The following is a 23,044-nucleotide window of genomic DNA, read 5'->3' on the forward strand; positions in this document are numbered from 1 at the left end:
TGCCTCGCTCCATGGTCCCCTCCTTATCTTCTATGAGGCTCTATTCATCCAATGCCTCAGGTGTCTGTGAATGCCTTCTTGAACAATCCCAGGTTTGTAAATGGCAAATGGCAGTGGAGTTTTTAACCAGATTGTTTAATGAAATCTTGGAAAGTGAGAGGATGCCTGAGAAGTGGAGATGAAGTGTACTGGTGCCGATATTTAAGAATAAGGGGGATGTGCAGCACTGCAGTAACTATAGGGGAATAAAATTGATGAGCCACAGCATGAAGTTATGGGAGAGAGTAGTGGAAGCTAGGTTAAGAAGTGAGGTGATGATTAGCGAGCAGCACGGGAAAGAGCACCACAGATGCGATGTTTGCTCTGAGGATATTGATAGAGAAGTATACAAACGGCCAGAAGGAGATCCATTGCATCTTTGTGGACTTAAACAAGGCATTTGACAGGGTGCCTAGAGAATAGTTGTGGTATTGTATGAGGAAGTTGGGAGTGGCAGAGAAGTATGTAAAAGTGGTACAGGATATGTATGAGGGAAGTGTAACAGTGGTGAGGTCTATGGTAGGAGTGACGGATGCATTCAATGTGGAGGTGGGATTACATCAGGGATCGGCTCTGAGCCCTTTCTTATTTGCAATGGTGATGGACAGGTTGACAGGCAAGATTAGACAGGAGACACCGTGGACTATGATGTTTGCTGATGACATTGTGATCTGTAGCAAGAGTAAGGAGCAGGATGAGGAGGCTGTGGAGAGGTGGAGAAATGCTCTAGAAAGGATAGTAATGAAGTTTAGTAAGAACAAAACAGAATACATTTGTGTAAATGAAAGGGAGGTCAGTGAAATGGTGAGGATGCAGGGAGTAGAGTTGGCAAAGGTGGCAGAGTTTAAATACTTTGAATCAATGGAGAAATGGGGATTGTGGAAGAGAGGTGAAAAAGAGAGTGCAGACAAGGTGAAGTGGGTAGAGAAGAGTGTCAGGAGTAATTACCAGACGGGTATCAGCAAGAGTGAAAGGGAAGGTCTACAGGATGGTAGTGAGACCAGCTACTGTATGTTATATGGGTTGGAGACGGTGGCACTGAACAGAAAGCAGGAGACAGAGCTGGAGGTAGCAGAGTTAAAGATGCTAAGATTTGTATTGGCTGTGACGAGGATGGATAAGATTAGAAATGAGTACATTAGAGGGTCAGCTCAAGTTGGACAGTTGGGAGACAAAGTCAGAGAGGTGAGATTACATTGGTTTGGACATGTGCAGAGGAGAGATGCTGAGTATATTGGGAGAAGGATGCTAAGAATAGACCTGTCAGGCAAAAGGAAGGAAAGAGTAAGGCCTAAGAGAAAGTTTATGGATGTGGTGAGAGAGGACGTGAAGGAGGTGAGTGTAATGGAGCTAGATGCAGAGGACAGGAAATATGGAAAAAGATGATCTGCTGTGGTGACCCTTAGCAGCAGCCTAAAGAAGAACTCACTCTCACCAATTCACCAACTAATAGGTCATGTGTGGTGAGCATCCTAGTACAAAAATGGCTGTCATTGCATCATCCAGGTGGGTGCTGTACATTAATGGTGGTTGAAGTGGCTCCCTACTCACTATGAAAAAGCTCTTTGAGTAGTGAGAAAAGTGAAAATGTAAAGAATTATTATTATTATTACATTTGTGAGATTTCGATGTCATCCAGCAATCCAACCCCATTTATCTTCAGGGTAATTTGCTAGCTATACAATACAGTTTGCACCCATGACCACCTGTATATTGATACTGTGATATTGCTTGTAATGGACATATGCATGCTTAACCACACTTGGGGCACTGATTGTTATGTGTGTGCCAATGTGCATGAATGCAGCATTCGTTTAACATTACCTCATGTGGAGTTGGGTGGAGGTGCTGTAAAAATCTGCATATTACCTCACACGTTGTCAAGGCATTCGCATTTGGTGCAAAATCCAAGAAATGCTTGGTTGTGACATACCCAAATCATCACAATTGCAAATCCTCCTTTTTTCTGAAGTCAAAAACCATAACGTTCCCAACACTTTTATTTTGGCTGACAGCACATGGCTTTTCTGAGTAGATGGATTGGTCATGCAATGTACAAGAGTATTATAATGTTACAAAAATTACACCATCTCTATCAAATTGATATATTTTTATTAACACAATCTTTTGGCAGCGGCTAGTGAGTTTGAACAGCTCATGAGCTCTCCTAAATCCTGGTTATGTTAGGCGTAATTTCCTAACTTAGGAAAACTCAAAAAATGCTTTTACTCTACTCTTAATAGTAGGCCTAAATTTGCATCACTCTGAGAATTTTGAGCCATTTTAGGACCATTTTCCTACTCTGAAACATTTGATAAATATGGGCATTGGACAAAGATATCAAAAAGGAAACTAGATAAAATGAAGCAAAAATATTCATAATACATTCTCATTTATAAAATGTAATAAAATGTAATGACATAATTTTGCAGCACATTCTTAAACAAACTGATCCCAACAAAGAATGAAAACAGAAGGGTCCAGTCAGATTTGGAGGCTTAGAGGGTACAACAGGCACAACATGCTCAAGCTTGATCTCTCATGAAGTGTTATAACCTTAGCTCATCATGCTTGTGTCTAAAGCATACGGCAAAAAGGCGTGCCAGCTTTGAGGCTTTGGCTCTTGCATGCCCTTTGAAGTAAAGCCAGCATTTGGCCAGTGGCATAACTTATAGCACAAAGGGCCTATGTTAATATTTAGTTATAGAGCCCATTCCTCTCCCCAAATCAGGATTACGGCTGATAGCAATACAAGTAAAAAGTGAAAAGTAAATATGTGTCCTCTGTAGGCTGTGCTTCTATATTGGAAAAAGCAGGGTCAGAAAATGGAAGGGAACAACATTTTGGGAAAGATATTGTATAGATCTGAGTTGTCCCTATCCCACCCGTGGACCCCAGTTCCATGCTATTGTTATGCCACTGTCTGGCAGCATATGCAGCAACACAGAAAGAATAATGCACATCTCATTGGTTCCCAAACTTTTTTGCTTTTTCTCCCTTTTTCTCCCTTTCAAAATGTTTCAACCATTCAACCAACCTTATGCCTGCCGTGGATGTAGGGTGACCAACACTTGATCAGCCAATATGAGATTTTGAGCTTTAAAAACCAGGTACATCCGATTACAAAATGCCCTGTAATATTAATGAATACATATCCCTTTTTCAACATCTGATTTTTTTTTTAATTCATTCAATAAAAGGCACCCTCTTTTCAATTTTCAAATTAAAATGATATGATCCTTAAGAAGGTGTCTTTTGTATTTGCAATACTGCAGAAATGATAAAGTGGCAGGTTAACCAATGAATTTTAAATAGAGTACCTATGTTTGGGCAAAACAAATGTCACCTGCAATTTAACTTAAGATTTTCTGATAATAAAAACTGTCGCAATATGATTTAGCTCTGTGCTGTGCCCTTTACATATTGCAGTTCATTCTGCCCAGTGGAGCAGCTAATTTAGTGTGCCTAGAATATTCAAGTCTGTCCAGGTAAAATCATCTGACTTTAACAAGGACAACATGTCCCTTTTCATAAAATGATGACAATAACAGTGACTAATGCGATTTAATTCTTTAGACTGCATTTTAAATGCCGCAGATTATTGGTGTAGATAAGCAAATGTGCCAAAATTGTGATATAATTTAATTAGTGTACCCTCATTGGACTGGGCAAAATTCTCATGCAGTCAAAATGTGGAATGCTCTCATCATTTCTACGAACAAGTAGCTGACTCTGAGCTAATACGTAGCTATGAGTAGCTAGCTAGACAGCAAATGATCTTTTACTACACAATACTGCAGTGGCAGGCAGTGCGGTATAGTGGTTAAGGCTTTAGACTTCAAAAACTGAGGCTGTGAGTTCAAATGGCGCTACTGCCATTGTGTGACCCTGAGCAGGCCACTTGACCTGCCTGATGCTCCAATTAGAAAACCAAAAGAAATGTAACAAATTGTATCATAGATGTTGGACGTCGCCTTGAATAAAGTTATCAGACAAATATGTAAATGTAATGATGAGCAGTACTGCTTCACGGTTCCAACAACCTGGGTTTAAATGTTTGTAAAGTATAAATGTGTACATATCATTAGACTATTAAGCAGTATGTTCTGTTAACTGAAAACGATGTATATGCACACACGATTGCATTTGGTGCACGTATCATTACCTGGTGCCACCTTCAAGTATCTGGTGTGGACATCATAGTGTGCGGTGAGCCCCAGTTGTTTCCCAGAAACAAAAATTTCACAATGTCCCCTCAGGGTGCTATATGTGTCTTTCAACTCAAAGAAATAAATAACTCATTAAATCAAAACAGTATCTTTTTAAATTTTATGATAACGATAAAACAAATAACTTTCGAAAAATTACACACAAGAACTATATTCAGAAATGCACTCTTAAAAATAAAAGTGCCAAAGCTGTTCTTCAGATGTGATGCCATAGGAGAACCATTTTTGTTCATCCACTAGAAGGGTCCAGAAAGACCCCTTATTTATTTTGATCTATAACAGGTAACATAATAAATAAGATGATAAGAGATTTGTGAAACACCAGTGGAGGTTCATGATTTTAAAAGGACTTACTGCATGTAATCACACATGCTCTCTTAATATTGTGCCATAGGTAGCTTACAATGCATTAAAGATTTCTTATTTGTCCACATATTAATTTGTACTGAGCTCAAAGAACTGTTCAAATACAAAGAATTCTTTCTATATTTAAATGGTCCTCTGTAAAGAATCACACCGTCAGCAAAATGGCATTAATGAACCATTATTTTGTGTGCACACGTTCCTCTGCTTATATTACTGGCTGACTTGTCGCAAACTTTACTGTACCACCAGGGAGGAGTGTGGTAGGTGAGGGTGACATCAAGGTCCCCCCTATGCCATCACCTTCTCATTTTCACCTACCCGCCCCTTCATCTTTCTCCTCAAGCTTCATTTAGTGTGATAGTCTTGTTAAGTGATAAATTGGGACAAATGTCATCCTGCCTAGAGTCCTTTTGGGCCGCATCTATAGAGAGACGAAAATTGCGATGTACTGCAAAATTAGGAATGGTTGGTCACCCTAAGTTGAAGTGATTACTTCTTTTTCGGTACAATTACGATTCTTATATTGGTTGAACTTGTACCTTTTTAAAAATCTAGGCATATTCTATGGATGGCTTATATCAACAGGCAGATGCACTTTCCAGTTTGGGAACCACCTCTAGCATGTACACTAATAAAACCCTCTCACCATTTAGGATCTCGTCAGCGCTGCCTTTGTCTCCATCCCAAGAATATTGAAAGAAAGGCTTGACTATAAAACAGAAGATCATTAACACTTATAAAAGTGAAAATAAAAACATTTACAACACATGCAAGGCCAGCTTTTTGATGGAAAACAACAGACGTTTCACAGGAGGGATTAATGTTCTTAGATGTAAACATTCACCAGAACTGACCTTTTCATCATGTGCAAGGAGTTCAGATGAAACTAAAATTAATACAAACTGTAAATTGTTGTTGATTCCATTTTGCCCTACACACTTGTCCTGGGGATTTTAACTTCAGGCTATCTGGATGGAATATTTTCCCCAGGCTTATAATCATGAAATACATTGATCTGAAAAAAGGAAAGCATTCGCTGATAGTACAAAACGTGGCAGAGGTTTGCTATAGCTAACCACAAATCTGGGCTGTTAAATGGGTATGGGCCAAATCTATCAGGCAGACTTTCATAAACAGGACAGGCCAAAAGTTGAGATCTAGCAGAGTCAAGAATCTGAAATACATTGTTTGAATCAAATGTTTCCTGTTTGGAAAAAACTAAATCTTTTCAGTTTATCATAATGATGAAGCCAACACTATTAGTAAAACCTAATTATTAAATATCTTGGCATCTATTTGACATGTGTTATACTGGAGGCCACACAGCAGGAAACCACTCACCCATTTGTTGATCTGGCCTGGCCACTATCACATTGAGACTTTTGCATGCTCTCCTTGTATCTTTGAGGATGTCTTCTTCATTTACTTCAGTTAACTCTTAACCTCAAGATGTATTTATTGGTTCAATCAACGAGTTCAAACTATCTCAGCATGAGGAGGTCTGGGTGTGGCAGTACATTTTGATACACTGTGTGATAGATGGCTGGGGACCGTGCCCTACCGAGAGGCCTGGAGAAGCAGAGGACCGGGAAAGGGGCAATTTCAACCTCGGGACACGAGAGGGCAGACCCCCTGGGTCAAGCTCAACCTTGCTTGGCCCCGTGGCCACCGACAGGGGGTGCCTGGACAGCTTCAGAGCCTTGGCATGCAGCACTTCCGCCACACCCGGAAGTGCTGCCAGAAGAGGAACTGAATTCCCATGCAGCATTTCCGCCACACTCAGAAGTGATGCTGGAAGATGATCGGTAAGCACCTGGAGCACATCTAGGTGCGGTATGAAAGAGGCCGCCTCACTCCATTCAAGGAGCCGGAGTTGGGAGAATGAAGACAGAGCTTGCAAGAGAGGAGTGGAGGAGGCAGAAGAAACAAAAGAGAAAGAAAAGTATAGTATAAGGACTGAGTTGTTGAGACTGCAGATTTGGCTGCTGTGTTGTGTGCAAAAAGAACCGTAAAATAAACGTGTGTGCTTTTGGACATTAAGTGTCCTTGGTGTCTGTCTGCAGCCGGGCTGGTCTTTCACAACTGATATGTCACGCCTTAGGCTCAATGCTGCTCCATGCTCAATAAAGTTTGTCTCTGAACAACCCTATAGTAGAATAAACAGGAAAGGGATGATTGCAACTTTCCAACCATGAACATGACTCAGATATAAATATGTCACTGAGATGGTTTAACTCTGAACACTGGTGCCCTGCGTTCTTGTTTGATGAGTGCTCCTTATAAGAAATCTTAGGGCATACGGTCAATATTGTCACTTGTAAGGAGCACAGTGAAATTGTTACTTGCATGTGCTAATCAACATGAAACACATCGCCACTTTCTGGGACCATGATCACTGAGGACAGGGAGAAAATACAAAGATATACCTCACTCGGAAGAATGGCTGAGATATCAAGCCAGCCACCATCATTTGGAGTAGACAATTGTCTCACTTTTTAAGTTATTCCATTGACTGCACACAACTGAGTGCTGTCCAGAGCGTTGGGTGTTACAGAGAAATGTTTTTACATGGGAGCCAGAATGCAACCATATAGGTTAGGAATGGGCATTATGATTAAAGCAAACAATTCCAGTTTCCAATCTACTAACAGCCCATGGAAGACCACTAGAGCAGATGTTTAAGAATTTCAGATGTCTCAGAGTTTGTTTGTCTCTCTCTCTCTCATCAAGGAACCAAAAATCTGGTGTCCTAAACACTCTTCAGAAGGGCCACCAGAAGTCATCATCATAACCATTATCATCATTATTTTTTCCCTATTTCTCCTGATGAGGTTCATGGTAGCAACATGCTCAGCTGGGCTGACCAGCTCTCTCTGTCCTCAACAACTTTTCACACCTTCTGAGGAATTCCCAGATGTTCCCAGGCTTGGATCTGGCCTTGGGTCTGCTCCATGTGGGATGGACATCTCCAATGGCAGACACCAAGAAGGAAGGCACTCCATTGACATGCCCAAGCTACCACAATGGGTTCCTCTCAGTCCAGTGAAGCAGGAGTTCAACTGCTCATCATCACCAAGAGAAAGGTAACCCAATGAAGAACCACACCTCCTTGTTACACCACCTTCAATGAAAGTATAAATAAATGCTAAGAAGAGGGGCAATAAGTTCTCAGATCTAGACGTGGCAGGTACACTACTCAGGTACTTAAGGTGGAGATCCAGAATGCTTCTTCAAAAACCTGGTGACTACTTGCTCTAAGCTGAACTACATTTTTAGAACCCAACCATGAAAATGACTGAAATAAATCAGTGAGTGCTGTATAACAATCTTAGCTCGAAAACCTCCGTCTTCAGTGTCTAACTTTCTGCTCTCTTCCAGCCTATTCTACAAAGTGCTGCATCTCTTTCACATATTACTTTAATTTACATTTATAAATATTTATTCAAATGATGCTTTCACTCAAAGCAAATATGTTACACGCGTGTGAAGACAAAAGTGAGAACGCCAGACTAGCACTGAACTCATTTACAAATAACATGAGGTCACACTCTGCCCCATCCACCCTGCATCATAATCTTAGCCAATTACTGCTTCGTTTTTCAGAGTGGAAATGAGCCAAAAGACACTGGAAGCAAAATATAACCAGAACTTGGGTCTGTTAGTTGTTATCTTGTATATCCACAATATCTGGCTTTGATATTCTTTGAGTTTTCTTTTGTTTCATCCAGCGTGAATATAAGGCAGGCAGTTGTTTTCAGGCAGGCAGTTGTGACCTTTGGCAAAGCTCTTCAACTGTAAACATTGTCACGCATGTGCGTCTGAGGAACTCCTTGCTGGCTCATTTGAGGTAAACGGTAACCCACCAAGGGGAGATGGCGCACGGTCGCTAACTCTGTTTTCTTTTCTCCCCACAGCTCCCAGATACCTCCCAATGAGGGAAATTAGCTCCGCCTCTTCCTGTCCTCCCATTATAAAAAGACCGGGTGTCTCCACTAACTTGTATTTTGATGAGACCAGTTTCGATGAGTGAAAACTCTAGGAAAGCTTTCCTTTGTTTCGTCAGCTAGAGTTAACGCTGAACCTATTTTCTGTTTTGTACCCTTTTACCTTATGTTAACTGTTACCAGATGGCACCTGTTTAAGTTTATCAAGATGTTTGAGAGAATTAAAAGGGATTGCCTGGCTGGTGTCCCAAATATTTGTGATTTGTTCCGGCTTTGTTTGAACCTGTGTTCGGCCAGCTCCCAACCTCAAGACTGCTGCTTTAGTCTCCATCTTGCGCTCACTAATGTGCTCATGTCTGTACTCTGACTGAATATTCTTGGTGTAGCTCACATTCTGCAAAGATGGCATATAAAGTTCTATCTATCTATCTATCTATCTATCTATCTATCTATCTATCTATCTATCTATCTATCTATCTATCTATCTATCTATCTATCTATCTATCTATTATATAGTGCCTTTCATATCTATCTATCTATCTATCTATCTATCTATCTATCTATCTATCTATCTATCTATCTATCTATCTATCTATCATATAGTGCCTTTCATATCTATCTATCTATCTATCTATCTATCTATCTATCTATCTATCTATCTATCTATCTATCTATCTATCTATCTATCTATCTATCTATCATACATACATACATACATATAATGCTTCATATCTATCTATCTATCTATCTATCTATCTATCTATCTATCTATCTATCTATCTATCTATAAAAAGATGTTCACTGTAGATGTTTCATCAATACAACCTGCATCAGTTTCTATTCAGCACTTCACATCATCGAAATTGTCTATAACTTATTCTGGGTCTAATTTGAAATGTTTGGCTGGGTAATGCAATTCCATGGAATAATCTAATACCTGGCGTATGTGAAGTTGGTGCACACAATGCATGTTGTATGGTTTATGAATGTTTTAAACAGCGGTTTATTGTTGAATTGTTGGCAGCAGAAGAAGGATCAATAGGTAACAAACAATGCCCCTGCTACTCAGATCATACTCCCTCAAATTTCCACCATAAATCACTTCTGAGGGAAAAGGTTTTTAAGGGATGATAACGTCATTAAAGTAATAAAAACATGAATACAAGTGCAGCATGGAAATAGCACAAAGTGGGGACACATGCTCTAGTGTGTCATTGATGCAAGACAGTTGAAGCTGTCAGAGAGGGCTGTATGCAGACAAAGGAGCAGTGTAGCAAATAAATCAAATGATTCTATGAGTGTGTTCAAACAACTAGATAATAATTTATCCATCCATCCATTATACAACCCGCTGAATCCGAACACAGGGTCACGGGGATCTGCTGGAGCCAATCCCAGCCAACACAGTGCACAAGGCAGGAACCAATCCTGGGCAGGGTGCCAACCCACCGCAGAGATAATAATTTACTAGCAGTGAAAATATTCTGCTACAAATCATTCAGGGCAATTTTTTTTGTTTCATGCATTTCTTTTCAATGAGCTGCAGTACATACCAGAGCATTCAAATCCACTTCCTCTGAAGCCTTGTTTGCATTTACATTTGTATGATCCTGGGGTATTCAGACAGGCCGCGTGAGGACTGCACTTGTGGGTGCCACCAGCACATTCATCCATATCTGTAAGCAAAAACATATTTTCTAATGTTTTACTTTAAACCAAAAAGTTAAATAGATATAAAATTTGCTGCCCCATATTACAATTTTAAATTTGGATGTCAAAACACTAAGGGCTAAGATGGTGAAAATTGAAAATGTTGCAAAAAAAAAGGGAACTTTAAAGATGGCTGTATCAGTGCTGATGTTTTCATCCAACATGTCTGTGTACCTGTGTCCTTCTGGGTGCTGTGTCTCTATCTTTCCAACAGATGGTGCATCACAAACATTTGTAGTAATAAAATGCATTGCATTTGTCATTCCAACAGATGGCATGTCACAGACATTAACACTGCTTTTATGAATCTCATACCAAATGGCATATAACAGAGACATATGCATCACATTTGTCATTTCAACAGATGGCACATCAGAAATATTAATAGTTTTGCCTTTTATTTGAACAAATGTTTGTGATGTGACATCTATTGGAATGACAAATGCAATGTGTTTTATTACAGCATGCAATACAAAATACATCAACAGATGGTGCACTGCAAATAGATATTATCAACGGCAGAACACAGCAAACAAACTGAAAGCCCAGTACTGAACTCCAGTCATATTGCTCATTTTTAATAGAAAAAAAATCATCAGAATTGTTCTAAGTAATAAACTTATATGGTTTTCTTCATTTAGCTCCTGTCCCCTTAGTGTTCAAACAGGAACTACACTTGTCTCATTTTATAACTCTCCATAGGTTATAACCAAAAGTGGTGATGCTCTTAGCGCCATCTTGCCCTTCTTGGCTGGGTTTAATGTCACTAGTACATACAATGTTTTCTCAGATGCAAGTCTTCGCTTCAGATGTACGTTGTTTTCTTAATTAGTGAAGATAAGAGGCTTTTAGGTATCTGGGGTTCTGAAACTCTCTCCAGTAGTCTCTGCAGGGCTCCCTAAGGTTTTAGTCAGAGCAGGCCACTTGTAACTTGGCAATACATTTCTGACAACCACACTCTGGTTGCTTTGTCCTGTAAATCTACCCGTCTAACAAGATATTATACAGATTTTGATTCAATAAGTTCATTGATTTTTAATGTATATGGTAGTTTTCTCAGTAAACTCCAGTACATAACATTAAGATAGATAGATAGATAGATAGATAGATAGATAGATAGATAGATAGATAGATAGATAGATAGATAGATAGATCTATGTTCACAAGACAAATAGTTTATTCCTCTGTATTTTCAATTGTTTTCTTTTCTGTGACAGAAAAAGTCAAGTCCTGACATCCGTCACAGTATTCATTCACTGCCTGGAGTACATAAAGAAACAAATTGTGACATCTGAAGCTCCTAAAAGTCCTACTCTTTTCCACACTACTTGGTAATATATTCCATGTTTTCCATGGATCTTTGTAAGATGAGACACTTTCTAATATTTGTGCATAATCTGGTATTAACAAGTTTCCAACCATTTCTCCATGTACGTGTTGAAGAATTTATTTCAAAATAACAGCTGGGATCCAGTGTACTAAACTTTTAAATGCTTTGATTATGTTGCCTCTGATTCTCCATTTGCTTAAAATGAAAAGGTTCACCTCCTTCTTATTTCATACATTTTAGTCCCAGATTCAGCCTAGTCACTACTATTCCTCTGACTTTTTTCTAACACTACTATTGTTATGTCTTTTTTGTAACCCAGAGACCAAAACTGTATGGAGGCCTCACCAATGCACAACATAACTTATGCATAACCTCCCCTGACTTGTCCCCCACACATTGCGATATGTACCCTAACATCATATCAGCTGCCTTGATTGTTTCTGTAAATAGTGTTGAGTTCACTATGACTACTAAATCCTTCTCATAAGGTGTAATTTCAAGTTTAATTTCATTTTTACTTTTTATTTGAAATACTTAACATTTACTTAAATTAAATTACTTCTGCCACAAATCCACCCAAGCCTATATGCTATCCAGGATCCTCTGTAACAATTTAGCTAGCTCTGCATCATTTGCTCTTCTACCAGGTTTGGTATCATTTGCAATCTTAGCCAGCTTATTGATTATATTCTTGTCCAGAGAGTTTATGCATATTAAAAAGAGCAGCAGTCCCAGCAGTAGGAACAATCTAAGACATTTTTTAACTGCACTATAACAATGTAGACGTTCAAAATGTATCCAAGTACGTGGAATTTAAAGCCTCGTTCAGAAGAGGTATGGTAGGAGTCACAAAGAGGTGGCTGACCCCAGACCCTCTAAAATAGTTCCTTGTTCTAACAAAACACTTAAAAGATGCCCAACTGTACTTAGATGCCAGTTGTGGAATCTGAACACTGCCTGACCTACTGTAACAAGACATTAGCCAGTTGGTGACTGATAAGTGACAAAAAAGAAGACGAACCAGAAGAAGACATCTGCGATTCTGAGTCTTAGCTGATTTTAGCTGGAGCTTCAGGTAAATTAGAAACAAAGAGGACTTTGAGAACAGCAGTGTGAGATAAACTGCCATGAATTTGGAATAACAGTACACGTGGAATACAAGCTTTTTTCTTTTTCGTGTATTCTTGTTGATGTGCTGTTTATCCTATCTGCTAATAAATTCATGCTATTTTGGACCTACTGACTTTACAAGGAATTTGTTGGCCTGTTACACATTAGTCTGTTTAGCCCACTGTTGCCAAGATAAGATTCACATACTGCAATGTCAACTCGATTAAGTGTTTTAGAATATTTTGTTATATTAATTTATCTAAAGTGATAACAAATAATTATAGTTAGGGAACAAACTAAGCAGCTAACACAAAACTGTTGACACATTTGTGTTAAAAATATATCAGGTATCCACAAATCCATGCTGGAAATGGCAGAGAAAAGTAGAGATAGATGAATATATCAAGTGAGCAGATCACGTAGAGGGTTTAATATTCTGAAAGCAGTACTTTACATCCAGTCAAATGAGGTGTGAGATTCCCCAGTGACAATATCTTTAAGCCTTACCTACACAGTCATATCTGCCATCGACATACTTAAGGTCATATCCTATCTGGCACTTGCAATAGTAACTACCAAATGTGTTCACACATCTTCTGTTATGGGGGCAAAGAGCTTTGCCTGCTGCACATTCATCAACATCTGCAAGGGAATCAAGTGAGAGAGACAGAGAGAAGATTTAATACAGAAATTTAACACAGTGCTGTATAAGGTACATTGCATACAATAACTCATAAAACATGTAGAAAAAACATAATATTCCTGCAGACAAACCTTTATCTAAGCCCAACTAATTTTAATAAGCTTTGGAGACCGTGTTATTCTGGCAGGCTCTGGCCTATTCAGGCCCAAAACTATGAGTTGGTTTTCATCTAATATTCCAAATGTTCCTTTCATTTCTAAGTCACTCACCAATGCAAGTTCTGCCATCTGGTCCAAGCTGTAGACCTGTGGATGGACAAAGGCATCGGACCTCCCCTTTGGTTTCTTCACAGCCATATTGACAGTGAGCCATTGAACATGTCCTTGAATCTGCAGGTTAAACCAGACATAGGATACTGTAGTGCAGGTATTGTAGTTAAGGTCATCATGGCCATTACTGGGATTTCCCTAAGTATTAGTTTTATCATCAGAGCAGCATGCAAGTCCCTGGGACAGGAAAGTTGGCATCAGAATTAAGACTAGGCCTCTTATGCTCTACTTTCTGTTGTCTACGGAACATTTGAAAATTTTGTCACGAGAACAGGACATTCACCCCATTCTATTCACCTAGATTATAGAAAATAACATGAAATCAAAATTTGAAGGTCCCTAAAGTCCTGCCTTTTGCCACAGTACTTGATTATTTATCCTATTTGTCTGAAGAAAATCTTTCTAACATTTGTGAGAAATCTTCCCTTAACAAGTTTACAACCATATTTGAGGTTCTTATTGCAGAATTTTCTTTGAAGTAACAATTGTACAGTTTCCTTTTAGTCGCAGTTTGTTTAAACTGAAAAGGTTCACCTTCTTCCATCTCTCCTCAGAGTTGACATCTCTTAGTCCCAGAATCAGCCTAGTCGCTCTTCTCTGGACTTTTTCTAGCACTGCCATGCCTTTTTAGTACTATGGAGACCAAACCTGAACACAGTATAAACTCCCTTTACTAGTTCTCTGCACACCATTTTAAAACAGAATATCGTATCAGATTTTTGATTGCTTCTGTACACCATTTATATGTAGACGATGATGAGTCCACTGTGATGCTTAGGTCCTTATGTAAGGTACACTTCAAAGTTCAGACCTCCCAATGTGCATTCAAATCTAGCATTTCTACTTGCTACGTGTAATACTTTACATTTACTTGCATGAAATTTCATCTGCCACATATCTGTCCAAGCCTTTATGTTTGTCCAAGACCCTCTGTAACAATTTAGCTGATTCTGTATTATCTGCTCTTCCACCAGTTTGGTATCATCTACATAATTTACTAGTTTAATGATTATATTTTTCTTTAGAACATGTATGCATATTAAAAAGAGCAGCAGTGCCAGCACTAATCCCTGAGGGACACCACTTTAACATCACTTTATTTTGAATGAATCCCCCTTATCATAATTCTTGCCTTGCTGTGTCTGAGCCAGTTTTTGACTAACTTGCACACCACACCCTAAACATGCACTTCTACCTGTATTGCTTTTTGCTTTATACTTTACATATATTTCAGCTGTATTTTATGAATTTTGAGTACAGGCATCTGGCAGATGATATGATATTATTAGTATTTTTATTGTAATTGCAATATAGTCCAGCAACAACTCCCATCCAATCCTCTATCTTACTATCCCACTCCTTTCTAGTGACTGGAAGATAAACAATTTTGACAGTCAAACCCTGTGTTTTATTTTTACATATGCACTCACCATCAAAGACCTAATTTTTGTATCAACACCTTGCTAATTACACTTAACAGCCTGTCTTCTGATTTATTCCCAGTACTCCTTGTCATATTCCTCTGAGATGGGCCATTCTTTCTATCTCCCAACCCCACCATGCAACGTTTTTTCTTTGTTTGCACTGTTGAACTCAATGCCTAGGTTTACCCTTGAAATTCCATCAATCATAATCCAAGGACACCTTAAAACCAACTGTTGGCATTTTAGATCTTATGCCTTTGTATTTTTAAACCTGTAGCCTAGTGGTTAAGGTGTCAGATTACAGTCTCTACCACCGAATCACAGTGTTTCCTTGGGTCAACTGAGTCTGAGCATTCAGTTATTTTTTGCTCTCTTGGCCCCTATTTAACAATCAGCAGATTAATTTACATCTTGGCTTACTATCATCAAGTTATGATTTGTTTTCCATTTATTGTTAACTTCCTTCTCACTCATGTATCGTATAGTGGTGTGTAGCAGATTAGAGAAACTAAGATCATGAACATACATAATAGGTATCTCAGACTACCATCCACTGGAGACACCCAGTTTATAGTAGGAAGTACAAATGGTGGATGACACAGGGAAGGTCAAAACTCCATCTTCCAATACCAGGATTGGCCCCATGTTTAGAAAGGAGAGGATGGTAATCTGGGACCGCCATGGGTTAACCTACAGCTTACTTTGGAGCTAGTCTGTTGCAGGAAGTTTTGAGGAAGAAGAGGTCTCCTTTCACCTCTCTTCACTTCCTTTAAAGTACTAAAAAACTTTCAGTTTCTTGATTTTCTCTCTCTCTCTCTCTCTCCCTCAACTCAACCCATTCCTCCCACTAGTTCTCTCTGGACACAGTCCCAAACATTACTTTGTGGTACTACATTATATTCTGTACTTTAATGAATTAATATAATACAGACATATTTTAAGATTGAGGAATTACAAACTCTTGGTTACATTACAATGTAGGCCATAGGGTGAGACTATCTAGTGTGAAGGCTCTGGCTGACTAGGAAATGTCCAAGGATTTCCTTCATTGGTTCATTCATTCAGAGTAGAGTTAAGAGAATGAACACAATGTCCAATATGAAGGAAGATGAGAGGCCAGAAGGTGTATTCAGTGAGTAAGGAAGTGAGTGCCTTGGGCAAGATTATAGTTGATAAACTAACTCTTTGATAATCAGGGGGGTCACGATAAGTCAAGGAAGGTCCTGAGTGTTTACAGAATTGTTATTTTCTTTTGACGTCTTTGTACTTCATTTTACCCTTTGTTTAGACTGTACTCTGTACTTTATTTGTTTTGGCTTTACACATTTCTTGTCTTTTAAGGACCCTTAGAATAACTTGGAAGATAACAGGCCACATTCAGTCCAACAAGCTTATCGCTCCTATTCACCTAAGGTGCCAGAGAGTGGCAAGGTGTTACTTGTTGGTCAGAAATGCAAGTATTGATTTTATTATACTTTGTACATATATTATTACCACTACTACTATTATTGGTAATTATTTGCTTTATACTGGGCCATACATACCAATCCATATTAATCATAGTACAGGTACCTTGGGTTAGAGTACATGCTAAATACATAACAATGATAATAACAATAAAAATGATAATCTATATCAAAGACGGATGGTGGTTGCAGACTTGTCAAACTCGTGCCTACATACAACAGTGTCATCATTGGCTTGAGCAACTACACCAAGTTCGGCAGACATAAGTTCACCAAACTCGTGAAGATCCATTTGACCAGCAGAACAAAATTCTCCTTCATATCAGATGCAAAGGAAATCAAGGGCAAGTTCTTGCCAGCAAAGCACGGTGACCAATCTGTGATGAAGCTAAGACTCCTGACCAACAGTAAAGTCAAGAAGATCCACCTGCTGAGAAACAAGGTGCTGCACGACCAGTTCTACCACAGTCTTGACAGGCCATTCACGGACTGGAGTGAAAGTGTGACAGGTCTGAACAGTCCCAAGCTTAAGGCAAAACGGAAAGTCTAATTATCATAGCTCAGGACCAGGCACTCAACACCAGGTGCCAGCAGTGGAACATCTTGAAGCAGCCAGTTGACAGCAAGTGCAAAATGTGCACTTCAGGGTCGGAGTGGTGGCTCTGAGGCTAAGGATCTGTGCTGGAATCCCGAAGGTTGCCGGTTCGAAACCCCATCACTGCCAAAAGAGATCCTACTCTGCTGGGCCCTTCAATTGCTCCAGGGGCACTGTACGATGGCTGACAAAAACTAACAAATTCCTAATATGAGAAACTGTATAAGGTGAAAAAAAAAGCTGAATAGAGGATCAGTCATACCATTTCCTAGAGTGAAGGTCTGGCTTCTACACAGAATATGTAAAGCATCACAATCTATGATGTCCTAGGAGGACAAAGCCAACAGCAATTGCCAAAATCAGAGACTCCACCATGGCAGTGCAAACTGATTTTACAATTTAGGCTGACTATCCTGCTATGGTGGTCCATCATAATAAGGAAAAACAATGTCTGCTGATCCATGTAGCAGTCCCAGATGAGAACAACATTTAACTCAAAGAAGCTGAAAAACAGAGCAAATTTAAAGATCTGGAGATCGAGATCAGTAGCCCAAGAACTACACTGATGGAAACTGCTCACATTCTCTGCAAAGTGCACAGTTAAACCTTAGGTTCTCAGCAGCCACCAGCCTTACCTTACTCACAAAAAAAGTAACATCTTCATACATAATATGCTAACGTGGCTATCCGTTTGTCTGTCCAGGATTTTAAATCACCGGTAGCTCGCAAACTTATTGACCTGAAATTTGGTACACATATACTATGTGACCTCTACTTTCGGGGTGTTGATTTTTATTACTATTTTTATTTTATTGTAGAAACAACTCTCGGCAGCAGCCAACAGGTTGGCCGTGTGGCGCATGCGTACAGGTGCCATTTTCATTTCCTACCACCTTCGCCATCAATTCCCCTACCTCTTCATATCTTAAACCATTCTTGAGGCAGATTGAAGAGTTAAGTGCCAACTTAAGTGAAAAATTAACAAAAACATACTAAGTAATTGCAAAACAAACACTGACTTAATTAATTTTAGCGTGAAAATATGCCGACAGAAGAAGAGAAGAAGTGGGCCGAAAACGAGCTGCTCAGTCACATGAGCAGCAGCATGCGCATCAACCTCTGAACAAACGAATGCTAAACATAAAGAGAAAGTATGAAAACTATGAATACTCAAGTCAAGTGTATTCACTGCACATTATCGTGCAGTCCGCCGTTACTGGTGATATATAATTACTAATTATAAAATGTAACACATTAGAAACTGTGCCATCCTTTTGAGTTACTTTAACTTCTTTTGTATAAAAGGAAGCACACATTTCACTGGCTGCCATTTGTTACTGAATCCTAAGCCTACAGCCCACTTGTGCCAGAATTGCTTTGTGCAAGCATAAAATTGCACCTTCATACTCTGAAAGAAGGAGAACAATTTTGTTTCCTTACATTGTCGTGGGATTTATCAGACATAGTATGTGCAGTCATTTCATCATACAAATAAGCAGCTTCAGTAACAATAAAAATGTCAAAACTGTAAAGTCGCAAAAGAATTCCAGCCAACGGTGAGTGACTGTGCTATACAAGAATGACATAATAAGCAAAAAGCCTTTGGCAGTTGGCATTGGTGGGCAGAGCAGCTGCCCGCTACAATATGAAATACAAGTGACACTATCGTAATATCTGACCAATTTAACAATACATGTGAGCGCCATATAATTTACATTTGTAGTCTGACAATAAAGGACGCAGTTAAATGGTAGATCCTTCTGGTTTTTTATTTATTTTTTGTGGACTGATAGAAGACCTTCTGTGGTTTAATGTCCAGAAATCTTTGACTAGCAGCACGTATACATGGTTTAGGGGGTGTGTAGCGATATCGGGCTTATTATTCCATATCATGTTTTTAAAATCTGATGTCAAGCTTTTGAAATTTGATATCATGCTTTTAACGTTCAGTTTCAAGTGGTTAAAATTTGATATCATGCTTTTGAAATTTCATATCTAGTTTTTAAAATTTGATATTGATCTTTTGAAATTTAATATGATAGCATAAATTCTTGTATATATGCATTTTAAACTCTCACATCGTATTTTGTCATTTTGATATCATGTCTATGAAATTTGATGTCATGATTTATAAAATTTGATATCATGCTTTTAAAAACTTGATATCAAGCGTTTGAAGTTTGATATCAACTGTTTAAAATTTGATATGCTTTTGATATAAACATTTTAAAGTTTGATATCAAGCTTTTAAATTTGATATTGAGGTTTGGAAATTTGATGTCATGCTTTTAAAATATATCGAGCTTTTGAAATTTGATATTAAGGTTTTAAAATTTGATATCGGGTTTGAAATTTGATACGAGAGCTTAAATGCTAATATACATTAATATACATTAAACTCTCACATCATATTTTGTCAATTTTATATCACATTTATGAAATTTGATATCAGGCTTTTAAAATTTAATGATAATAATACACTTGGGATGTAATCAGAATCTAAGTGTTGCACTGTAAGAGAACAGAGGTCGCTCAGGAAGCTTCTTATTCTCCTGGACAGATCCTAAGCTATCCGACTCTATAATGTGTCACCCCTCAGCTGAGCTGGTCTGGTTCCCTGTATCCTGTATGGTACTGAGTAGGACAAGTGTACATCTTAACAGATAAAAATGCTATGTCCAGTATACTGTGCTAATTACTGATGCTGAGTAATGTAAAATGGTAATTTATAGGTATGTGCAGTTCTAATCACTTTACACTTAGTTTATTTATTCATCCATCCATCCATTATCCAACCCACTATATCCTCACTACAGGATCATGGGGGTCTGCCAGAGCCAATCCCAGCCAACATAGGGCACAAGACAGGAAACAAACCCCAGGCAGGGCGCCAGCCCACCGCAGGACACACACACACACACTAGGGACAATTTAGGATTGCCAGTGCACCTAACCTGCATGTCTTTGGACTGTGGGAGGAAACCGGAGCACCCGGAGGAAACCCACGCACACATGAGGAGAACATGCAAACTCCACGCAGGGAGGACCCAGGAAGCGAACCCGGGTCTCCTAACAGCGAGGCAGCAGCGCTACCACTGCACCACTGTGCTGCCACTTTGTTTATTTATTTAAAGATAATTCTTCTTATCCAGTATGTGCATTTGAACCTTGTTAGCATACTTAAGTTTAAGATTATTATAATTGTTGTTAAATGTAAATTTGTGCCTTTTTTGTCTGTTGCTGTAACCCTGCAATGTTCTTCAGTATTAGATAGATAGATAGATAGATAGATACTTTATTAATCCCAAGGGGAAATTCACATAATCCAGCAGCAAAATAACAACAACAACAACATTTATTTATATAGCACATTTTCACACAAAAATGTAGCTCAAAGTGCTTTACATAATGAAGAATAGAAAAATAAAAGACACAGTAAGAAAATAAAATAAGTCAACATTAATTAACATAGAATAAGGGTAAGGTCCGATGGCCAGGGAGGACAGAAAAAGCAAAAAAAAAAAAACTCCAGACGGCTGGAGAAAAAAATAAAATCTGCAGGGATTACAAACTATGAGACCGCCCAGTCCCCTCTGTCGATACGTATGCTGACGTATCAGGGTACTGATACAAAAAACAATATTAAATTTTCTATCTATCTATCTATCTATCTATCTATCTATCTATCTATCTATCTATCTATCTATCTATCTATCTATCTATCTATCTATCTATCTATCTATCTATCTATGCTTTAATGACCACTTTGTAAAGTGCTTTGAATTTTGTTCACTGAGAAAGGCATAATATGTTACTTTTAACACAGTAATAATTTCTGCATTTGTTTTTAAATTAACAAGGAATGTATAGCTGTATATATATATTTTTTCTCATCATTCTTAGATTTGGAGTCATATTTCAGTCATTATATAAAGTGCTGTTTTTTAACCATGTTTGAATAAGCAAAAGAATCTTTGCACTTTATATTAATAAAAGATACTAAAAGGATACAAATGTGATCCTAATCCTAACAAGTGCAAGTGTGGCACTTTCCTGAAAAGAGTATAAAACATGCTAAATGAAGTACAATCGATGAAGCAATCTTTATTTTATATAGTGCACAGTGTCAGTATAGCACTCTGTGGGTCACGGCTAAAACTTGTGGTTTAAAGTTCACTGCTTGTTCCTAAGTTTACACTTTCTTCCAGTCTGAGAGCTCTTTGGAAACGTCCCCCTTGAACAAGGTGACCACCATACCAATGACTCCTGTAGGTTTGGCTAAACTGTTAACGGAGGGAAAGGGGAAAGCAGTGAAACCGACCACTAGGAACGAGCAGGAGAGAATGTCCACAGAGAGACATATTTACTGTAAAATGGAGTTCCTTGGTGTCACTGAATTAAGTCAATAAGGCTTTAACACATACAGTATTGTAACATTAAAAGTTGTTTTTGTAAATTTAAAAATAAATTTCTAAAAATCAAATATTTTACAGTAAAGAGAAATAAATCAGTAAGACTTCAGAATGGGGCTTTAAGGACTTGCATGAATTAGTCTCCTATCACCACGTCACACAAAACTCTCTTAATAAAGCCTCCATTGCTAAGGCTTTATTGTAACACAGATACACTCCTCCCTGCTGTTTGTGCTTTGTAAATGTTATTAAGACAGAATAAAGTGTTTGTTAATGTCTTCTTACACAGCAGTAAATGATGCACCATGACAAATCCCATACTAAACTGTTTTCAAAGTATCTAATCAATACAAGGAATATAAATCAGTGCCATTTCTATCAACTACACCATCTCAGTCAACACACTACACATTTATAGTAAGAGGCGATTTAACACTCACTGCAGAGAAAAAAATAAATGTTGTGATGTGTGGCATATTCATCTTGAATTTGGGCTTAAACTACTGTACACGAATTTGCTTTACGTACAGTATTTAATTATTTGCTCACCCATCATGACTTGTGGGCTGTAATTCAAGAGACGTGAATGTGCTGAGATTTCCAAGCCCCTGGTGGTCTACCTTGCCGTACTTTTGCATTTTCGTGTTGAATCCTTTGTCACACACGTGTGCATGGGAGGTAGTTAAAGGGCCTAAATGAAGGTGATTCCACGCCAGACCAGATGGTGGCAGAGTGCACTGACCCCTTCTCTCTTTCCACTGCAGACCGATTACAAGAAATTTCGCCTGGTTCTGAGGACACCACTTCTGGTTCCGCCCCCTGAGGATGTCACTTCCAGTTCTGGGGCTGATGACATCACTTCCAGCCCTAACGATGTCATGTCTGGTTCCAGCCCTGATGACATCATTTCCTGTACTCATCTACTTTGTCTCATCAAGACAGTTCTGTTCTGAACTCAAATGTACACAACAATTCACTCTTTTGCATCCAGGAAACAATATACGAGTGGCTGTTCCAAATATTTTTGGGGCACACTTGTCTCTTCTTTGACACCTTCTATTATCAGCCTTAGAAAAATAGTTTCCAGCCTTTTGTGTAAGACACTTCCTGCTTTCTTCTACAAGGACATTACTATCTTTTTTTATTAAATATTTTTTAATATTGGTACAGTAAATTTATGGACTAGTTTGGATGCTTTATGACTTTATAAAAACAGCCTTTTCTATTTTAGGCTATATAGGGGTTAAAGTCTATCCTGACACCATTGGTGCAATGCATTAGAAAAACAGCTGTAGACAGGGGGCCAGTCCACCGCAGGGCCCACGTCAAGTATGAAGATATCAGTTAATGTAACCTGCACATTTTTGGGGTTGTGGTGGGAAAGCCAGAATGCATGGAAAAAAACCCAATGCAGACATTAAAAGAATGTGCAGACCACTCGGACAAT

At 38.7% G+C, this 23,044-nt stretch overlaps 1 protein-coding gene across 2 annotated transcripts in view; it reads right to left on the reverse strand.

The window, feature by feature from the left end:
- The window catches only part of egfl6 (EGF-like-domain, multiple 6), a 108,837-nt gene that overhangs the window by 44,067 nt on the left and 41,726 nt on the right, over nucleotides 1-23,044 (reverse strand). The window contains exons 5-8 of one of the 2 annotated variants that reach the window (XM_039743617.1): nucleotides 13,641-13,760; nucleotides 13,236-13,370; nucleotides 10,132-10,254; nucleotides 5,281-5,343 (exon numbers count right to left, since the gene is read on the reverse strand). In XM_039743617.1, the coding sequence (XP_039599551.1) occupies nucleotides 5,281-5,343; nucleotides 10,132-10,254; nucleotides 13,236-13,370; nucleotides 13,641-13,760 (441 nt within the window). The remainder of the gene's footprint in view (nucleotides 1-5,280; nucleotides 5,344-10,131; nucleotides 10,255-13,235; nucleotides 13,371-13,640; nucleotides 13,761-23,044) is intronic. The other variant, XM_039743618.1, reaches the window with a different exon arrangement.

Source organism: Polypterus senegalus, chromosome 2 (genome assembly GCF_016835505.1).
Source record: "Polypterus senegalus isolate Bchr_013 chromosome 2, ASM1683550v1, whole genome shotgun sequence".
Lineage (NCBI taxonomy): Eukaryota > Metazoa > Chordata > Cladistia > Polypteriformes > Polypteridae > Polypterus > Polypterus senegalus.